The sequence below is a fragment of the Durio zibethinus genome, chromosome 15, assembly GCF_047325235.1.
Source record: "Durio zibethinus cultivar Kanyao isolate XHJ-2024 chromosome 15, ASM4732523v1, whole genome shotgun sequence".
Taxonomy (NCBI): Eukaryota; Viridiplantae; Streptophyta; class Magnoliopsida; order Malvales; family Malvaceae; genus Durio; species Durio zibethinus.
In genome coordinates this window covers 22610375-22630865 of record NC_143176.1, presented here as the reverse complement: position 1 = coordinate 22630865, position 20491 = coordinate 22610375, and the positions used below count along the sequence as shown (strand labels likewise).

The 20491-nt window shown below is 32.2% G+C and overlaps 2 protein-coding genes across 5 annotated transcripts; both read right to left on the bottom strand.

Moving 5' to 3' along the window:
• Window positions 1-7938: 7938 nt before the first annotated feature.
• On the bottom strand, window positions 7939-11751 carry LOC111302195 (double-stranded RNA-binding protein 2-like). Its single transcript, XM_022898133.2, has 3 exons — window positions 11070-11751; window positions 9714-9933; window positions 7939-9153 (listed from the first exon to the last, which is right to left on the bottom strand). The coding sequence occupies exons 1-3, from the start codon at window positions 11313-11315 to the stop codon at window positions 8315-8317; spliced, it is 1305 nt and encodes a 434-aa protein (XP_022753868.2). The 5' UTR covers window positions 11316-11751; the 3' UTR covers window positions 7939-8314.
• Window positions 11752-14050: 2299 nt separating this feature from the next.
• LOC111301458 (vacuolar fusion protein MON1 homolog) lies at window positions 14051-19416 on the bottom strand. Of its 4 annotated transcripts, none has more exons than XR_016328352.1 (15): window positions 19341-19416; window positions 18761-19218; window positions 18414-18493; window positions 18250-18321; window positions 18088-18127; window positions 17416-17517; window positions 17108-17229; window positions 16625-16757; window positions 16408-16499; window positions 15701-15782; window positions 15509-15573; window positions 14965-15264; window positions 14775-14866; window positions 14477-14578; window positions 14051-14348 (listed from the first exon to the last, which is right to left on the bottom strand). XR_016328352.1 is itself a non-coding variant. In XM_089744901.1 (15 exons), exons 2-15 carry the CDS (start codon window positions 19205-19207, stop codon window positions 14253-14255), a joined length of 1788 nt encoding a protein of 595 aa, XP_089601027.1. In that variant the 5' UTR covers window positions 19208-19218; window positions 19341-19414; the 3' UTR covers window positions 14051-14252. The 4 variants fall into 4 exon arrangements, 3 of the variants coding, with proteins under 3 accessions (XP_089601027.1, XP_089601029.1, XP_089601028.1); XM_089744901.1 differs by having other exon boundaries at window positions 14477-14541; window positions 19341-19414; XM_089744903.1 differs by having other exon boundaries at window positions 14477-14541; window positions 19308-19395.
• Window positions 19417-20491: the final 1075 nt, after the last annotated feature.

The window sequence follows — 20491 nt, the reverse complement described above, 5'->3', positions numbered from 1 at the left end:
GTTTGGTTATCGATATATCACCTGATTATAAAATGGGATTAGTCGAAGCATCTCTCTTTCCTTTTGTAACTTTCTATTCTTAACATACTTCTTAAGTTCAATAATTGAACTTCATGCAACCTTCCTTTTTTTTTTTTTATAAGTTCTGCTTTTTTATCAAAGTTTTTTTTTTTTTTTTAATTTTTCCAATCCACCTTAACTAATTCTTATCTTAACTTTCCTTTAAAACAAATCTTTAAATTAGAATTAATTATTTATATTATAATAATTACAACTGATATTTTGATAAAATAAACTTATGAGAAGAATATAAATTATAAGATATCTCAATCTATTTCGAGTTTTGTTAATGCATATTTTTAAGCATATACATAAAAAATAATTTTATTTCGAGATTTTATAATAACTTAACTTTGGTTAGCTCAATGTCGGGATTAAAGTTTGATAAGTTAGTGGATATCAATTGAATTAATCTATGTTAGATTAAATCCAACTGATCTTACTATATATGTATATTTTTTGCTATGCTAAAGTGTAACACCAATATCTTTTTTTTTTTTTTTTTTGGATTGCATTGAGAATCCAAAAGAAGAAACATTTAAATGAAGCCAAAACTAGAAAAAGACAATTGGTTTTACAGTGTCAATGCTCTCAAATTTGTTTGTTCAGACATTATCAAATCTCAATTACTAAGTACAATTGTTGACAATAGAATAAGCAAGGGGCATCTATCATAAAAAGTAGTGTATATTATTTTTATTCAACAAAAACATGAAAGTAATCATTAAATTTTGTATATTTTTAATTAAATTTAAAATAAAAATCAAGAATCCAAAGATTAAACCCATATTGCAAATGTTAAGTTCTAGATTATCTTTTTTCTTTCTATTGATTTCCCTTGACTAATTTTTTTTTTGCAATAAAACAAAAGATAAGAATATTTTTCAATTAAAAAAATTAGAAAAATGAAATAAAAAATAATATTGTTCTAATGGAATAAGGACAATTTCTAAAAGTAAACTCACTCCCAAAAAAAATAGAGGGACCATTGGCTTTTAATAATATGTTTCTTAATTCCACACCAATAACTACATAAAGTGAAAATGCACATGAATTAAAAAAAATAGTGTCAACAAAATTAAATATTTTTTGTATTATATATATATATATATATTTATACCCATAAGTAACACAAATGCATCATTTCACAAACAGTTAAATCATTTGAAGACCTCAATTAATATTAATAATTGTGTGCTCCATGAAATGATACAACTGTTGTATTTCAATTATTATAACTTGAGACTTTAATTTAAAAAAAAAACTATAAGGTTATAATTTGTAAGTATAGAAGGCTGTAATTTAATAAAAAAAATTATAAATGTTGAAATTTTAATTTCAAATTTATTAGATGATATTTTTAAAAATAATTATATGAACTAATTGAATTAAGTATCAAGTTCATTAATTAGTTAGTTTAATTATTTTGTAAATAAAAATAAAATTAATAGCACTATTTCTCAAAAATATTAAATTAAAACAATCAAATTAATTAAAATTTCATCTCAATTATGATGATGGTTCTAAATTATTCATTTTATTTCTATTTTATTTTATTCTAAAGTAAAATACAAGCAATAGACTACTATATTATAAAAAATTGTTGGGTTTTTCCTTTGGTATTCATGGATAAATTTTAATTGAGTTAATAAAAATTAAATACTTCATTTATAATATTTAGATTCGGTTTTCACTACTAATAATCTTTGATGAGCGATCTACAATTACAATGTTTTTTTTTTTTTGAAAATTCGACATGTCATGATTTTAAAATGAGATAATCCTCCTTTAAAAAAAAAAAAAAACCTATAGCACCCATTTGGCATGAGAGAAAATTAGCTTCATCAAGTGCAACCCACGATTAATCCTCATGCTTTCGAAGTATCTTAAGAATATTAATTAGTATTATTCTTTCTTCATGGGAAATTATAATCAATTTGACTTGATTAATTATTATATGTGTTTTTTTAACATTGAAGAAAGAACATTATGTCTTATGATTTTAAGAATCATAATAAAGAGGAGGGCTGCAGCCAAGAAGCTAAACTTGTATCACAAGCTAAAATTTATTTTTTATAAGTCAGGTTGAAATCAATCTTTTTGATACCTATGATTATGTATTTTAGTAGGATTTTAAAATACTAATACTAAATAAATAAACTATTGTTGGATCTTCTATACTCGATCTCAGTTTAAGCTGGTTATTTTCTTTAATTATATTTTCAAGAGACATTTTTTAATTTTAGTATTTGAAATTTTAACAATTAAATTATGATCATTAAAATTAAAATTAATAATCTAATTAATAAATCATGTGATTGTTGATTCGAATTTGAACATACATTTTACATAAATGAGAAGCATAGTTAATTTAAGTACATTTATCTTGACTAATTACTAAAGTTTGATTAATGCATATATTAAGGTTTTGGAATTACCCTCAACATCATGTGTTATGAAAATTAAAAGCTTATTAATTTGTGTCCTAATATCACATCAAATGTTTTAAAAAAATAAGTACGATACTTCAATCTTACATAATATAGAAAAGAGAACGTTGCTAGAGATATAAGCACTGACATTGTACATCCTAATAAGCCGGTTTTAAGGAGAAAAAATAATGGCTGCGTGACCCTAATATATGGTTCATCCAAGGCATGAAGTCTTAAAGGAGTAAAACAATCCAATTAATCCATATCAAAAAGATGGGGAATTCTACGATACTAATCCCTTGATTGTTTCTCCTTCATAGTTTTCATAATAATAATGATTAATACGGTCAGTCGTTCCATCAAAACTCAAATGAAAAAGAACATAACAAAAATGGAAAATATTGTTTTCAAAACCAAACCACGTGAAACCACAGTAAAAACTACGAAGATTAAATTCAAAGCAGAAGGTAACCCTAGTGCAGAAAATTACAATAAAAAAAAACCCAGCTTTTTTTTCCTCATAAAATCATTTATATGATCGTTTTCTTGCATGCATGGTGAAAGTTATAGTTTTTCCCTGATGAAAACTGTGTTATCTCATGACTTGTATAAGGAGATATAAACTGGAAGCGACGGGCAGACATGATTGAAAACACAGATCTTTGTTTTGATATGATAATGGAAAAGCTTTAGGTTCAAACCCCACCCATCCCCTCTGATGACTTTGCATTGCTTTGCTCTAATTCTCTCTCTCTCGGGGGTGTCGCTGTTTGGCTGTTGCAGACCAAAAACAAAGCGCATGAAGAAGCATGCCAAATGCCAATGGGTTAAAACCATTAGGATAAATCTATGCAAATATTATTGCAGAAAACAAAAGCAAACGAAATTGACTTTCAAACACTGAAAAAAAGCTAACCCCTTTCATTGCTCCATCTTTGATGCTGTCGGTATTATTATGCTTCTTTGTTGTGTGTTTTATCATCTCAGACAACAAAAAATAAATAAAAATCCTCTCTTTCAAACAACATTACAATTTTATAACATAATTCTAGTTTGTAATGATAAAGATGAAGCTGATTCTTGATGTCTACACCAAACATTTTGGTGTGTTTCATATAGCTTCATATAGCTTCATATTTGCCATTTGATGGATGTTATTCCGACATAATAATAAGTTTTGCAATGGAAAACATACAATTCCATCATCCATCCTCCTTTGTCCAAGACTTTGCTGCAGATCCTTCCCTTTTTCTTTTGAATTTCAAATGTTTATCATGATAGCGCTTCCTTTCTTTGGTAACAAAATTAAGTCAAAAGTTGGATCAACTATATATATATATATATGAATATGATCTCATGAATATATGCCCAAAGTTTCATTCATAATAAAGTTTGGGTTTAGGGTGTTGTATGTCAAAAGATTTTAATAATTAATTTAGAATTTAATTAGATTTATTCAGATAATAATTTTTAAAGATTTGACATTTAATACGTTTAAAGTTCAAATTTCAATGCATGTGATTTTTTTTATTCTCGTACTATAGCTTCATTGATAATAATTCAATGACCATTTTATCTTTAATTTGCATGTTATTTTCTTAATCAAGTTGTGATGAACATTGATAGATGCAAAAGAAGAAGACGATTAGATATATTTTACAAAATTCCTCCCCCCAACAGATATTGTGTAAATGATGAGCAATAACAAAGTCAAATGGGTATAATTTTTGTTCTCACTTTTTTGAACTTTAGGTGATGGGATTAACATTCTTCCACTTTGTCCCCATCTTCCCCCATATATATATATATATATATATATATATATATATATATATATATTTGTTTTGCTTTCTTCTTGGCTATTGATGGAGGGATCCCATCTCCTTTTGCCATGAGCCATTGCTTTTATCATAGGAAAGGAATAATGCCAGTGCTTCCTTAACCCCTTTTGGGCCATATCAGTCCAATCATGTGGACCCATCCTGTCTGGCCCGGCTCCTCACACCCTCCATAAAACCAAAAACCCATCTCAAAAGATAAAAACAAATTTACATAAATCAATAGAATGATGATGTGCCATTGCTTTGAAGTAAATATGATAATTCATAATTTCATGTCATACAAAATATTAAAATTCATATATTTATATTATAATTTATATATAAATTATATGTTATAATTTATATTTGTATGAAAATATAAAATATAATTTTTTTATTTTATTAAATTTATATATAACTATTATTACAATTATTATATTATTTTTGTATTTTATTTTTATATTATATTTTAAATTATTAAATCTAACATGAAAATTTTGGTGTCGTTGAAGTGGAGACTTGGTCCCACCCAAGCTCAGCCACTTTGTCAATCTCTCTTGCTTTGCTTGTTTGGCAAACTTATTATTGAATTTGTAGTACTCTTTAATTCTTCTTTCCTTTCTCTTTTCTTTTCCTTTTTTTTTTTTTCTCAAACATCATTTCATTGCATCTCTCTTCTTCATGTTCTGTTATTTTCACCATAAAGTTTTAACCACAAAGGGATAAAAGATGGTATTGTTTTGTTCGTGGGTGGTTGGGGTTCATCTCAAGCAAAGATAGTCAATGGGGGAGGTGGGGGTCACCCCTCCTTTTATCTTGCTTGCCTTGTATATATATATATAGTAAGAAAAATTCAAGCTAAAAATGTTACTTAATTCTTAAATAAAATGTAGATATGTCATATTTAACAATTTTTTTAGATTAAATATTAAAGATAATTTTAACAAAAAATTATTAATTAAACTCGAACCCAAAACCATTCATATCTAAAAAAACAATCTTACCAATTGAGCCAACCTCTTGTTGGTCTTGCTTGCCCTATCTAATATAGGTGAAACAAACTCCTTTTTTCATAATGGTGATTTCTTTGTTAAAATTTTCTTAATTTATTAACCATTTGATGTAAAAGTGGTTGAATGATGGTATATTACATGCCCAAGATGAGTGCATATATATATATTATATAAATGTTGGTAACTTCACATGAAATAATGAAGAAAAGATAGGTAAGTGGAGGACCCCAAAGGCGACATTAAATATTGAGTAGCCCTTAAGAGCTAAGTGGTCAAAGATGCACTTGATTTTGGACCATTCCAATTAAATTTGTTGTCACATAAATGTGTAGGCTGCATATTTTTCTCAAATGATTTTCTGTCCTCTTCCCCTTTCCTCATGAAACTTCATGGCTTCTAATCAAAGCTTGAAATAAGCACCATGTATCTCGCATCATTTGAAATGAAACTTCACCTTACGATATCCTGGAATCATGATCTTATGCAAGAAAAAAAACATTATTCTGATTGCTAATGACAACAAGAAATATTACGATAATATAAAAGAATGTCAAATGAGAAATTAATTGAAAAAAATAAAATTGATTAATGAACTATAATTAACTTAACAATATCGAAACTAACTTGAAAACTAAAAGTCTCGAGTTCGAACCTGAAGTATAATCTAAAAAAAATTTAAAATGCATTGATAAATTGAAATTATATCTCTATCTTGATCAAATTGAGTAAATGACATCAAGCCCATTTTTCAGTGAAGAAATTAATGGCTAATTAAGAGGTTGGCTAGCTATCAATGGGAAAGAAAACATAGGAGATGTATTGAAGGCAGAATAATCGATAATGGGGGCATTAAATGAACAGAAATGACAATATACATGTAAAGCAGCCGCCATGCTCAATGATGTTATTCACCATTGCCTGTCTGGTTTCTCTATTTGTAGAAACTTCATCATTCTCGTTTAGGTCTTGGCGTCCGTATTCAAAACTTTGTATAGAGTTTCTTGAATGACTTGAAGCAAGAAAAATGAGGGAGGAAGAAAGAAGCCAGACTATATTATTATGTTAAGCTAAGCCTGTAACTAACTAGCAAATAAACAATAGAAACAAAAGGGTCTTCGAGTTTAGACTTAGATCATTAAAGGTTCAAAATGGGCAGTGAAGCAAACCCTTTGTATAATTAGGCCTCTGCTTATAAATTACAGTCAAATTATTGACTATTTAGAGATCCTCTAATCATGCTACTAAGGGGAAAATAGGAGTGGTCAAGTAGTCAAGCACTTCAAAGTAGAATATGCTAAGTAGAAATTGAGCATTGAAAAAAAATGGGCTGTGGTTGGACTGGAAAAGGTGGGTTGAGTTGGGCTTGGAATGAGGAATATATCTTGCATTGAAGTAGAATAATGGCACTAGAAATTTGTGGATTTAATTTTGACAATTAAGTCAAAGAAACTCTGACATTGTAATCAAACGATTATTCAACTCATTAACCACTGTTTAACAGTTGAAAGATGGTTTTACTTTTACATGTAAGTTTTCGAGTAACGAAAAAAGTCGCCTATAGAAATTGGTGCAGGTGGTTAAATTTTAAAGTTTAGATGTAAAATACTCAAGTTCAAACTCTATAGTGTTTACCATTGTTGATAAATAATCTGTAAATCTAAAAAATCTATAAAAAAAATTTGTAAATTTCCTTGTAGGTTAATGGTGCCTAAATTAAGATTTCATTGTATTGTGTTCACCATTTCCTGGCCTCATTGCCTCTTGTCTAAACTCATACTCTACCCATTCAATGGTAGTATTTTATTCTTGCACCAGGCTGAAATAAACATTTACTTCACAGCACAATTTGACCCTTTGTCTGCAACAATGGTTTCTTTGGGATGGGTACGGGGCTCCAAGATTATCAGTTAATGAGATAGGATAATCTATGGCTGCTAGGATTTGTTCTTTTGTTAGCAATTGATTCTGAATAAGAAAGACGGGGCAACCAAAGCCCTGTTAGAACTGCTACTCAGCCCCGGTTTGGCTCCATGATTTGTCCTGTTCTTGGCCTAAGCAACAAAAAGGCCTATAGTCCAGACTAGGGGTGTAAATGATACATTAGTACTCGCAAGCTACTCGGGTTCGATTCGAAAAAAACTCGAATTCGGTTCGATTATTGTCGAGTCGAGCTCGAGCTCGAGTAGCTCGATTTATCGATCGAGCCGAATTCGAGTATTATTATATCTGACTCGAGTAGCTCGCGAGCCTAATCGAGCTTTTATATTTAAATATATTTTTATTATTTTAATTAATAAAATATTTCGAGTCCGAGTTCGAGTTCGAGTTCGAGCATGAATAATCGAATTTTTATCGAGTATACGAATCGAGCTTATTTTTACATATTAATCGAGCTTAATCGAGCGAGCTCGAGTAGCTCGAATTCGATCACGAATCGAGCTCGAGCTTGAAAAATAAAACTCGATCGAGCTCGAACCGAGTATCGAGCCCCGAGTTGTGAGTCGAGCTCGAACTCGAGCCTCTCACTACTCGGCTCGGCTCGGCTCGTTTACAGCCCTAGTCCAGACAGACAGACAGACATTGCATTTAGGTGAGTAAAGATCTCAGTTCCTATTTCAACAGTGAAAATTTTTCTAACATAAAGAAGCCTGAAAGTTTACAAACTACTAGGGGATACTCCTTTCAGATGAAAAAAAAAAAAAAAAAAAAACCCTTTTTGTTTGGCTAGGCATTCTAAAAGAATTGCCCTTGCAACATCAATCTAAGCATTGTATAACTTTAACAGCAATGATATGGGGACTGCTGATTCTAACTTAACCTGCAGAAACTGTAGCTTCTAAGAAAACAAAAAAAGATGGTAAAGAAAAAGGAAGGATAGGATAAAAACACTCAAATGATGAGATCACAAAAACTAACAAAACAGACTTGATACCAACACAAAACCATAGCTCTTGTCCCATTGCCTCAAATTTGCTCCTTCACTACCATATCAGATTTTTAGTTGCTCTAAACGCTGGGCTGTCTCAAATTCTTGCAGGTTCTTTCCTGTTGTGCTTGCAGCTTCCTCTATTTGAGCAGGTGATTTGTTGGACAGGGCAGAAACAGTAACAGTTGGAACATCTTTATTTGTAACAGATGGAATATCTTCTTGTCGTACTGGTGGAGCAGCAAATACTGGAACCACTTGCCTAATGGTGACAGGCGGAGCAATACATACAGAAGGAGCTCGCAGCACTTGGGTGGGGAGTCTGGATGGTGATTGCTGAGGGGGAACAGCAGCGTTTGGAGGCTGAGCAGGAACAACAGGTGCTGCTGGATGAGAAGGAACTGCAGATGCTGGTGGCTGGGGGGATACTGCAGATGGAGCCGGACATGGTGGTGCAGAAAAAACAGGCACTGCAGTTCTTATTGTCACTGGCGGAGCAATGCCATGGCAAGGTGCCCTAAATTGTCGGATGGGAACATAAGGAGAAGCTCCAGCTGCAGGGAATCTCTGCAGACGAGTCCCACGGCTTTCAGGTGTAGTTGCCTGCAATGATGGCAGTATGTTCTTGTCATTTGCTGTTGCCGACATAGATCTGTTTCGAGGAAACACCTTTGGGCAGATTAAGGGAAGTATTTTTGAGGTGGTAGTAGGAGGCTGTGGACTTGTTGGTCTAGGATTCTGAATGGGAAACTTCTTTGTAAATGGTATTGGGGCATTGGAGGAGTTTGCTACGGCCATCTTTTCCTTTATTCGGTAATGCAACAATGCCCGAGCTATTGTGATCTGTTCAAGCTCATCATTGTTCTCTGGCTCTGAGGAAGAACTTGCAGTCTCTTTCGCCACTGGAAATAAAAGATGTTTTTCAGTTTAGGTACAAAGATTCTAATTGAGATGAGAAGTTTCAGGAAAGCTGCTATAACCAAGGAGTTAGCTTGAGACAGCCAAGAAGACAGGTCTAACAAAAGTAATATACAGCAATTAATCTCTTATGTCTTAAGAAATATAAGGACATGAAAATTTTCGGAGAAGGGAAATATTTCAATAAAATATTGCAACGGCTTAGATAATCTATACAACCTCCCACAGCTACAAGAGAGGAGATAATTAAAAATGAGGGCGACAGAAGCAACTGTTAAGTATCAAATCAATATAATGTAATGGTTTAGTCCAAATATTCCTTGGTGTGTATGGTCTATAGTAGAAGTGTATCAAATACAAAGCGCTGAAAAGATAGGCATGCATACCATCTTTCAGTAAAGTCACACTACTTAACAGACACAGCATCCTTTGGTCAGCTCAAAACATGAGGAGATTGAGAATTCCTCTAACCACACAAGAAACTGCAACTTATATTTTATCATTCCAACAATTTATCCACAAGAAACCTGAAACATGGACTCACATTGTTTTAGAGATGTCCAAGCTGCCATGGCTGCATTTTTTTCTGCTTGTTTCTTGTTCTTAGCGGGTTCCCCTGTGAATGTGATTCCAGCCAATTCAACTGTTCCTGTAAAAACAGGTAGGTGTCCAAGGCCTGATCTAAATGTTGTATACTGTGGCAATGGAGCTCCAACTCTTTGTGCAATTTCCTGTAAAAGGTTCTTATAAACCCCTGTCTCATCCTAACAAAAAGAAGCCTGATCAGTATCAACACAACAAAGCTAGCTACAACTATGAAGGACATATACAAGAAAGTTTAGATATAAAAATAGCAAGTTCAACCAGAATCTATCATTCTTTCAAATTTGAAAGTTTATTATAAAGCAGGTAATTCCATCAATGAACTGGATGAGAATGACAACATTTTACCAAAGGTGCAAAGCTTCTCTTAAGCTTACAAATGCATAAGCAACCTAACAAGTCAAAACATGAACAAAAAGGTAGCAGCTAATAACTCAAGTATCAACCACTATCACAACACAGAAGGCTGGGCCCCCATTTTAATTGGCTTGATCATATTAAAATACTTTTCATTCTGTAAATACAATTCATATTGTTAATGCACCAAAACCCAAGTCTCAAGAAGGCTGAGTCTGATTGTATTAGCACAAGGTGCAAATTATAACTTTGAAAATTATAGTATCTTAATCCCATATCTATATTTGCTAGATTAAACCTATAAATAATCCAAAACACCACATTTTATCAAAGAAGAAAATCAAATATAAAAATCTACAAAAAATTTGCATCTCACACTTATTTCTCTCATCTGAGGTTAATTCATTTATTTAGGTGGCATCTACAAATCCTCATACACCTACTTGAATGAATTAAAGTCCGTATTTATTCCTCAGACAGTCAACTGAGAAGGCCTGAAAGAAAACATTTTTGTGACCGAAATGCCCCTGATTAAGGGATTAATTGCACCAACAAAACCCAGTTATCAAAGTACAGCTGTTTCCTGAGAAAAAAAATTAAAAATCAAAGATTTAATTAATTAAGGCATTCAATGTCACATGCTATTATCCTTAAAAATTAATTAAATTTCGTTTTCATCACCTAAAAAAGTCAAGAAATCCAACTGCGTTCTGCTAATCTATTAACCCATGAAGGGCAGTCCAGTAATTTCCCCTCCCCTCCCCTCCCCTCCCTACAACCACCTGAACTGAAACTCCGGCGACCATGGCCACTGCTAAGGTTAACACCGGTCACTCCCCATGGCGCAACTTAGCGAAAAAAAGAAAGGAGCTTTGGAAAAAAGAGCCAAATTTGAGCTTTAAACAAAGGCGCAAATTAGCAACAGCTTTGAGAAACTTACTAGGATTCTGGCGGCGAGAGAGTGAGAAGGCCCACGATGAGAGAGGGATTGGAGGGCGACTTCGGCGGCGGAGTGTTCGGCTTGACGGAGAGTAGAACAATAGTGAGGACTCTCAAAGGTTTCGCCGTTAAAGTTAACGGTGGCTTTGAACCTCGGCGCGTGGTCTGGACCTTCCCTAATGCACGTGTAAGAAGGAAGATTAAAGCAGCTCCTCTGCGCCAGCTCCTGCAGCTGGTTCTTATACATTTCTCTCCTCTCTTTCACTCCCTCAAAAGACAAAAATTTTCTCTTTTTTCACTCTCCTTTTTAGTTCTTTTCAGTTTTTGCTTGAACACTTCATCTGGGTTCTTCTTTTTCCCGTTGAAGAGGATGGAGAAATGGGATCAGACCCAGAACGGGTCGGGTTGAGATAGGAAATGGGTCATGGAAGATCAAGGTTTTAAGGCTTTTTGAATTGGAGAAAAACAGAGAAGAAAAGAGAAGAAAATGAAAGAACAAGTGGAAGAGGTTGAGGAGCAAAAAAACAAAAAGAAAGAGTGTATTTTCATGGAAATTTATTTATTTATTTATTTATTATATTGCGTTTTGTTGCTGGGAGTCAACCGAACGTTGGGCTGCATGGATGTGATCATTTTCTCTTACATTTTCTACACATTTTCATTTTCTTTTCCAGATTTTTTTATGGATCTTTTTCAATTTTATTAATTAATTTATTTAAATCCTGGTTTTGTTTATACTAGTTTACATGTGAAAAAAAAAATTTTGGTAAATAAAAATTTAAAATTAAAAAAAATTATTTCATCTTCAAAATGAAAACAAATCATCAACTCAATTAAAATTTATAAATTTATTAAAAATCTTAAAAACACAAAAATCATCTTTCAAAATCTTAAAATCGTCAAAATCTCAAAAATTATTAAAAATTCCAAAATCCCAAAAACTATCACTTTGCAAATTTTGGAGGTACCTGTAAAAAACAACAAAGGGAAAATAATAAGAGTGCTAAAAATCTGTGGAAAATTAATTCCAAGAACGTGATGACTTGAATGTGTGAAAATCACAGCTCAAATAAAAGATAATTCAAACTAGTATTGAGGCTATTTAAATCTTGCCATGCTAGGTCTGGCTAGACTGTCCAAAGCCAATCAATCACCGTAGGGACAATTATTATTAATATGCTAGTATAATCCAACTAGACTTTGGGTCAATAAAATTTATGATTAATTAAAATAAAAACATTGTAAAAAATGGGTTTTCTCTACAAATAAAAAAAATTCATTTTATTGGAACTGAGTGTGAAGGGTTGATTGTGGGTTTATTTGGTAATTCTTATATTTAAATAATATAAAATATTAAAATTTATGTATTTATATTATATTTTATGTAAAAATTATATTTTACAATTTATATGAATATAAAATTATAAAAAATATATATTTTTAAATTCATATATAATTATCATTAAAATTTTAAATTTATTAAATTTATATTTTTTATTATGTTATTACATTATATTTTAAATTATCAAATTTAATTATAGGTGAAAACTAATTACGTCTTCATTAATGGTATCATAAAGTGGATCATAAATTTGTTTAATTAGCAGAATGATTTAATTTATGAATTTTTAATTTATTTTAAAATATCACACAAAACAAAATTATTTTGACAAACAATAAAAAAAATTTTAGGTTCAAATTATATTTTCCTATTCTAAAATTATAATTTATTTTATTAAAAAAATTTACTAAGCATGAGAGGGAAAGAGGATGCACTACTAAAGATTCCATCATAAACCAATGAAATTTTTTATGCAAGAGAAACCTAGATAAAAACTTTTAAAAGCTAACCTAAAAATTACTTTTCCATCAATGAAAATGTGGTGGCCTCACCACCATATGCACTCTTTTTATAAATGATGATGCTCAAAGTCAGAGGAACCGGAAATTTCCGGTGATGTAAAATTATAAATCTATCCTTTCGTATTTGAAAAAAATAAGAAGCGGTATGAATTTATGAGGGAGTTTTTTGTCATTACATCAAATAGATTAAGGTACTAAGGCTTCATTATTATCATGGACAAGGTAAGTGGGGAACAAACTTTAATAATAATCTCCGAAATTGATGAAATTTGACTAATTCGAAATAATGAAAATGCCACTAAAGAGTTTTTAATAAGGAATTTTTTTTTTAATGGATTTTGACGAATCTATGATGGAGAAATAAATGAACAATGGGCACTGGTTAAATGAATAAGTAGTGCATTCTGCTTGAAAAAGTCTTCGGTTCTATTAATTTTTGCATTAAATGGAAACCAAACACGGTCTTCCACGTTTCTTTTTTGTTGGACAGAAGAAAAGAGATGAGATTTATCATCATTGTTGATGTGTCATACGTGATTTGGTCTAATTACACTATCATTTTATATGATTATTATCATTATTATTATATGATAAGAGCATTAAAAAACTTTGTTTTTTTATCTGATACAATCAAGGAAACCAGGAATTTTTCATTTTTAACAAGCAAAAAGAAAATTTTTTTTCGGTATATTCAACGGCAATTGGCAAGTAAATATAGCAAAATCCCATCAAGGACTCGTACTGGTAAAGTCAATTGCTACAGAAACGATCTTTTGTTAATAAGGTTGAACTTAGAAAGAAAACTTTCGAGAATAAAATTATGAATATATTAAATAGATATAAAATATCGTGCCCTTCAAATCGTTTGAAGATAAAAAACTAAAAATATCGTTGATCATATTATATAGAAAAAACCCATCAAGGAAACAGAAAAGCCCATTTTAGAAAGGCAAAAAGTTGGAAGTGTCAGAATGTCATGACCATCAAACAGGTCCTATGCAAAATGAACAACATTAATAAACCGGGAGAAATGAAGATAATAGTAAAAAATTAAATATTTTTTTTGAAATAAAATCGTAAAAATTAATAAGACAAATCGAATAATATCTTACAAGGTGATGGAGATAATTTGGATACTTTATTGCAAAATTTACCACCACTTCATCGTCAAGAAAAGTTTGAAGTTCGGTGAATCATACAATTGGCCAGCTAACTATGCGTATCATGAAACGTGTATGATGGGGAAAAAAAAAATTACTATGATGAGTGTGAATAAACAAAAGTAGAGTACATTCTGTAATACATGAACATGATTGAGTTATCACCATGAAAAGGGGCTTGCTCCCTGCAAAAAAATCTCATTTTCCACATCTTTTACCCATTGACAAACCTGATTGCAAGTTTTTATGGCTAGAGCCTGCACATAACATAAATGAAACTCTAAAGCTTCTTGTACAGAAAAGTATTCATTATGTATTTAAGACAGGATTTGAACTTTGAACACGCTAAATGATTTTTAAGATATATCTGTATGCAAAAGCAAACCTTGTCTGCAAGGGGATCAAACGCCGCATATAGCTCAAAATCCTGTGTGACCCAGCAGAGTAAAACTGACACAAAAATATAATCACATTAAATATGTGAAGGCTGTAAAAAAAAAAGACTGTTGTTATAATTTATAAGCAAATGTTGTGCATTAACCAGAGAAGACTTAGAAAGCGAAAACATTGATAGCAGAAAAAGACATTTAAACAGCTAAACAAAAACAAAATGTAGTGAAGTTAACTTTTAGCTATTCAGTAATAGTTTAGATGTCAGCAAAATTTATGAGAGAAAGAATTACCACAGATTTCATCTCTTCTAAACTGAGTTTTATGGGGCCCAATTCCTTTAACATGCATGGAAGCATACAGTCTCTGGTAAGCTCTATACAATCTGCATAAGAAAAAAACAGTTATCCTACTAACCACCGTGGAGCAAAATACAATATGAAACAAGTTCTAGTTGAAGCGGTACAAGGTAAAGAGTTTTACCTTTTCTGTTGCTGAGGATTGTTAAGTGGTGGTGAGAACTCAGAGGATACATATTGATCCAGATATATACTACGATAAATGAAATGCCAAAGTCCAGCAGGACCACCAATGCCAATAAATGGTTCCCTTGGCCTCTCAGGAGAATCTGTTGGAAGTCTTTGCTGGCCTAGATGAGGAGATGATCCAGATTGAGGCAGTGGGTCAACAGGCAAATCCTCAACGTGCATTCCACCATCTATCATTGATCTCTGAACTTCACTAAGAACATTGGACTTCAAGACGACCATTTCTATGCGAATCCTATAAAATTTCAGTCAAATTTCTCAACAGTCTACAGGAGAAGAAAATAAACATTTTATATTTCCACCAAGAGAGCCACATGTACTTTTCCCTGTAAGGCATAGAGACAACTAAATCTGGCTATATATCCATCCTGTCAGATGGACATAGGTTAGCCTCAAAATATGCAGTCAATTGATGTAGAAAGTGGGGAGGTACCCTAAGTTCACAAACATCATGATTAAATTAAGAAAATCCAGTTTACCTGCAATCTTTAAGATGATGGAAGGCATCTGAACTGGTAGTAAGCAACATCAAGTATGTATCAACCTGCCACAAGAATGTAGATTTGTTATCTTGTGCCGTAGGAATGACTACCATAGGGCAAATACATCAAAGCATTGTATGTAGTAGAAGTTGCATAAAATTAAAATATTGTGAACCAAGTGTCACTCACATCAAGAAAATGCACATAAGCATACAAAAATGCCATAGGATTATATCTTGGTAAACAAATTGGTGAGAATGATTCTGATGTCCTGCATAAATCATGAAGATCTCATAAGAACAAAAAGCCACTACATCATTAGCATAAATACAACATTAAGTCAGCTAGATCTTTAAGGAAGAAGAGGAAAGACATTTGAAAAAAAAAAAAGAGAGAGAGAGAAAAAATGAAGAGGAGAAGACTGCACAAAGATTTATTTAGGTTATGCATTATCAAGATATCAACTTCCGCCAATCAAATGTAATAATAAGCTGTTAAGAAGAACCTTTTTATATGAAATAAACAAGGTCAGAAAACAACAAAAGAGCTAGTAAACATGTTATTTGCTTATAGTGTGCAATAAGTTTCTGGAATTTCAATTTAGAGTTCAACAGATACGTTAGGAAGACCTTTCAGATAAGACACAACGGGATTGAGGTTGTTCAGTAAACAAAAAAAAAAATGTTTAGCTAGAAATCCACATAAAACCCACTGACTATCCAAGCAAAAAGTCAACATTACTGCTTTCCACTACCCTGCTAAGAAGGATTATCTAAGAGATGGTTTTGACACAGAACAATGATATTCCATGTGCTTCTGAGGGCATATGCATTCAAATTCTCTAGAGTTGACAGATAAAAGGGAACTAAAGACCTATTAAAGTTTATTCTATTTACCTAAATGACTCTGATGACATCACAAAGTTCGAAAGAAGCAACATATCATCAGGATGAAGAGAGGCTTTTTGTGCACCAACAAGACTGATAACCTGAAATTGACCTTCAGGTCAATAAGTACTCCAAACAGTAAAATATTGTTTTAAGGAGTTAAACCGGAAAGTAATAATAACAAAAACATTGCAAAAGAAGAAAAAAGAGGATGCGGGAGTTTTACCTTGTGTTTACACATTAGTATTGCAAAAAGTACCCCTGAATCAGCAACATCTTGCAATATAGCACCTGCAGACTGCCTTGTTGCATAAGCAAGGGGAAGACAAGTGTATGCATGAAGAAATGTAGCTGGGTTCCTGAAAAAGAAAAAAAAAAGTTTAGAAGCTACTATTCATGTCAAATATGAAAGAAAATGAATATTATAACTTACATCTCATCAATAACACAAGTAACATAAATGTGTAAACACACACATATTATCCTTTTCAGAATGCATAAACAATATTTTCAACCAGGGATAGCATGTGGCAAATTTTGAACAACCAGAGCCAACAATCTTGCAATTGACTTAAACTAAGTCAAGACTCAAGGTGGTTTGTATTCATGGATTGAGCAAGAAAGCACAAGTAGGGGCTTAGCAGGGTGGGGAGAGAAGAGGAGAGCTCCAAAATTATTAGACGTGAAAGGAAAACCCAAAGAAACATACCAACTAAAGGAGTGGATGAGGGAAGAGAAAACAACATCTGTTCCTCCAAGCAAAGGTGTCATATCAAACTTAGGATTCTTCTCAAAGCACCTATTTATCGACTTTGTTAAGATAAGTATCATCTGCACCCATATCATAACCAATCAAAAGTGAGAATGCAAAGTACTTTTGGGTGCCTGTCATAAGCAAATAATGTAAAAGGTGACCAAATAAAATGACCATGGGAAATTAGCAAGCCTTGAATAGGCAATGGCAACCAATTCATCAGTCTGGAAGCAAAGATTTGCAAGGGATACTGTAAGAGCTACCTGACCGTAAATAAGCTCCAATTGTCCTTGTAATGATTCAAAGGGCTCCTCTGTGCAGCTAATGCAAACTAAATAAATTGGTCCCTTCACAAGAAAGACTACCTGAACAAACAAATATGTCATCCATATTTTATTCAGTATATCAAAAAATAAGGATTGATTATGTAGGCTTTAAAGTAGGTCATTCAATGTTTAGGCATTCTATACCCAAAAAACAAGAAACAGTGACAGTTTTTAAGCAAGGTGTGCTATGTTGACGAAGTCAACAGTGACACTTTTCATTTAAATGTGTCTATTTTCAACTACTATTGGACATTATCTATTATGTCACTCACTTTCTTTCTGAAAACAATGAACTTGCAGTAACATGCCTTTCGAAATATAACAAGAATTATTTTGAGGCTTAAAGTTCAACCATATCTAATGAATTTATTAAAAAAATAATTAGATTAATGTCAGATAGAAATTAAATTGCAGCTTCTCACTGTTTATTTCTAACTGTACAATACGTGAAAGAAACTTTAAAAGGACTACTTAAAAAGCTTAACCAATAAGTAGATGAGAAAGTAGATTAAATGCAAATAATCTAATAACAATTGATATTAGAGCTAGAAGATTCTTTTCAAACATAAAACATAAATTTCAAGCCAGAAATAGCAAAGATAACAATACCTGGTGTTTCCCAGCCTTCACCAATTTGACACGATCTCCCCTGAGAAGCAATGAATGAAAAGTTAAAATTCCTTCAAAGAACTAACATAGCCCAAATAATTGCATTTGATAAAGCACAAGAATCATTACTAAAAACCAAGTAAGCTAGATCCAGCCAAGTACCCATTCTCCACGAAGGAAATAATGGCTTGAAGTGTTGCTGAAAAACCAGCTAGCTTGTGTTCATCACCATATCTGGAAGTCAAATATACATAAGCAAGTAGTCCAATTAATTGCACACATTATGCACCTTCCAATGCTAGCACTTTTAGGGACTAGTGACAAACCTGGAATATATTGGTTTGCCAGAATTACTCAAAATAAAGAAGTGCTTCTTCCGCTTCCTCCATGATATCGAAGCATCATCCTGCACTTCACTTATAAATCAAACATGACATAATATAGCAAGGACTCTTTAATTTATTTTTTTTTCAATGAGTGCCGCTCATGAAAGGCAAAAAGTACTAATTCAACAATAAGATCGTTATTGAATAATTCAAAACTTCATAAGCATTCCCAATTCTAAAAGTCAGTTTAGAAATCTGTACGACAGTGAAAGTTGAATTTCGGATAAGAACAAGCTGAACCAAAAGCTTTTCTTCATATTAAGAAGGAAAAAAATGAAATGGTTTACCTCATCGACGTGGCGTTTACCGGGCACCCAAGAGGAAGCCTGAGAATCAGTGATTTCGTCGAGTGACCCATCGTTTCTCACTACCTGAATCTCACTATCGTCAATCTCACTCGCTTCGTCGATCCTGGACGCGCTTGTGGCGCTGCTGCTCCCTCTCTCAGCGGCGTATCCGCTACTGCTGGGACTCAAAGGCCCTTCATCGCCAAACATTTCCTCATTCTCCACTCGCAATCGATCATCGTCTTCGTCGCCGTCATTGATTCTCTCCTGATTCAACGATCCATTGTCGATTCCTTCGCCATTTTCACGATGATTATGTTCCAATCCGACCAGTTCAGTCAATGTCAAGAAACCAAACCGTTCATCCACCAGTTTGGGATCGGAATTAGGGTTTACATCGGTGGGGTCATCACCGGAAGCCGAAGATGAGCTGGAATCCGACGACATTCTCTTTTCACCTATCAGGAAATCGAATTAAACATCTAAAAAATAGGCGTCTAGGGTTTTGAATTAGGGGTAAGATTTTGAGAGAAGGAATTGATTTTACTGCTATTACTACTTTCTCAGCTTCGCTGCCTACCAGTCGTCGTGTTGCTGTTTTCTGTTGGTTGGTTTCGCTTTGGGTCGTTTCCTTTGCTTTGTTGCGCTTTTTTTTTTTTTTTTTTTTGTGATTGACTATTAGGTGTCTCCAGTGAATCAATGGGCCGGGAGACCGGGTAACTTGGGCCCCAGCCATGGCAGGGTTCGGGCATGGGTTGGGTTTGAGATTCTGCCCACATGCTCTCCCGGCTTTTGTTGCAAACAATATTAATATTCATCAATATATTTATGATTATAAAGATTAAATTCTAATTATGAAAATTAAAAATTCGTCCCTTTGATTCTCATCATGTCGTGGTGTCATTTTTTAAATGAATTTTTAAAAATTTAATTACAAAACGAAATCATGATTAAGTGAGAATCCCTTTCTCTATCAAAGGGTACCTAAAAATAAAATAAATAATTTTATTAAATTATTGACAGGTCAAATTCATTAGTGTATATTGGATTTTGGATGTGTAAGTTCAAAAAAATGAGTTTGGATGAGTAAATAAGTGAGAAAATTTGGCCTTCAATGATTAAAATATTATTTTTTGAAATAAGATTATAGTTTTTGAAAATTGAAAGTACATATATAAATATAAAAAAAAATTAAATATATTTTTAATATAATTTTGTAATTTTATAAATAAAATTAATAGAATGATATAATTTTTTAAAATATATTAAAAAAATAAAATATGTATCACCATTAAATCACACTTGTAAAATTAAAAAAGTTCTATTAACATTATAGCGAATAATTTCTCTAAATACAATATGTACAAACTAATTCATGAAATTTGACTATTTGAAAAAAAAAAAAGCAAATATTAAGGCCGAAAAGGATATCCTTTAATGCTTAAGTATGAAGAAAATAGCCTTTTAATGATCAATTTATTGGGGTCAAGTAAACTAATAATAAAAAGAATACTTTTTTGGGTCCAATAGCTTGTTATTTTTTTCAAACTCTAGTCCATCATGGGATTGGGTCCATCTTGATGGAGTTGCAAAGGGCCCCAACTTTGCTTCTGGGCTTCATTTTTATCAGCTTTCAAGTTTTAACCATGGACATGCCGATTTTTATATTATAATTCATGTCAAATATGCATTAAATATAAAATTTATTATATTATAATCTATATGTTATGT

Bases quoted from the DNA above. Each gene is read 5' to 3' on its own strand.
- LOC111302195 (XM_022898133.2), bottom strand. From the start codon at position 11,315: ATGTATAAGAACCAGCTGCAGGAGCTGGCGCAGAGGAGCTGCTTTAAT. The intron at 9,934-11,069 runs GTAAGTTTCTCA...TCTTTTTGTTAG, and splicing joins CTCTCGCCGCCAGAATCCTA to GATGAGACAGGGGTTTATAA. The intron at 9,154-9,713 runs GTGAGTCCATGT...TTTTATTTCCAG, and splicing joins TTGGACATCTCTAAAACAAT to TGGCGAAAGAGACTGCAAGT.
- LOC111301458 (XM_089744901.1), bottom strand. From the start codon at position 19,207: ATGTCGTCGGATTCCAGCTCATCTTCGGCTTCCGGTGATGACCCCACC. The intron at 18,322-18,413 runs GTTTGTCACTAG...TTTGACTTCCAG, and splicing joins GGCAAACCAATATATTCCAG to ATATGGTGATGAACACAAGC. The intron at 14,542-14,774 runs GTAATTCTTTCT...TTTTTGTGTCAG, and splicing joins TAGAAGAGATGAAATCTGTG to TTTTACTCTGCTGGGTCACA.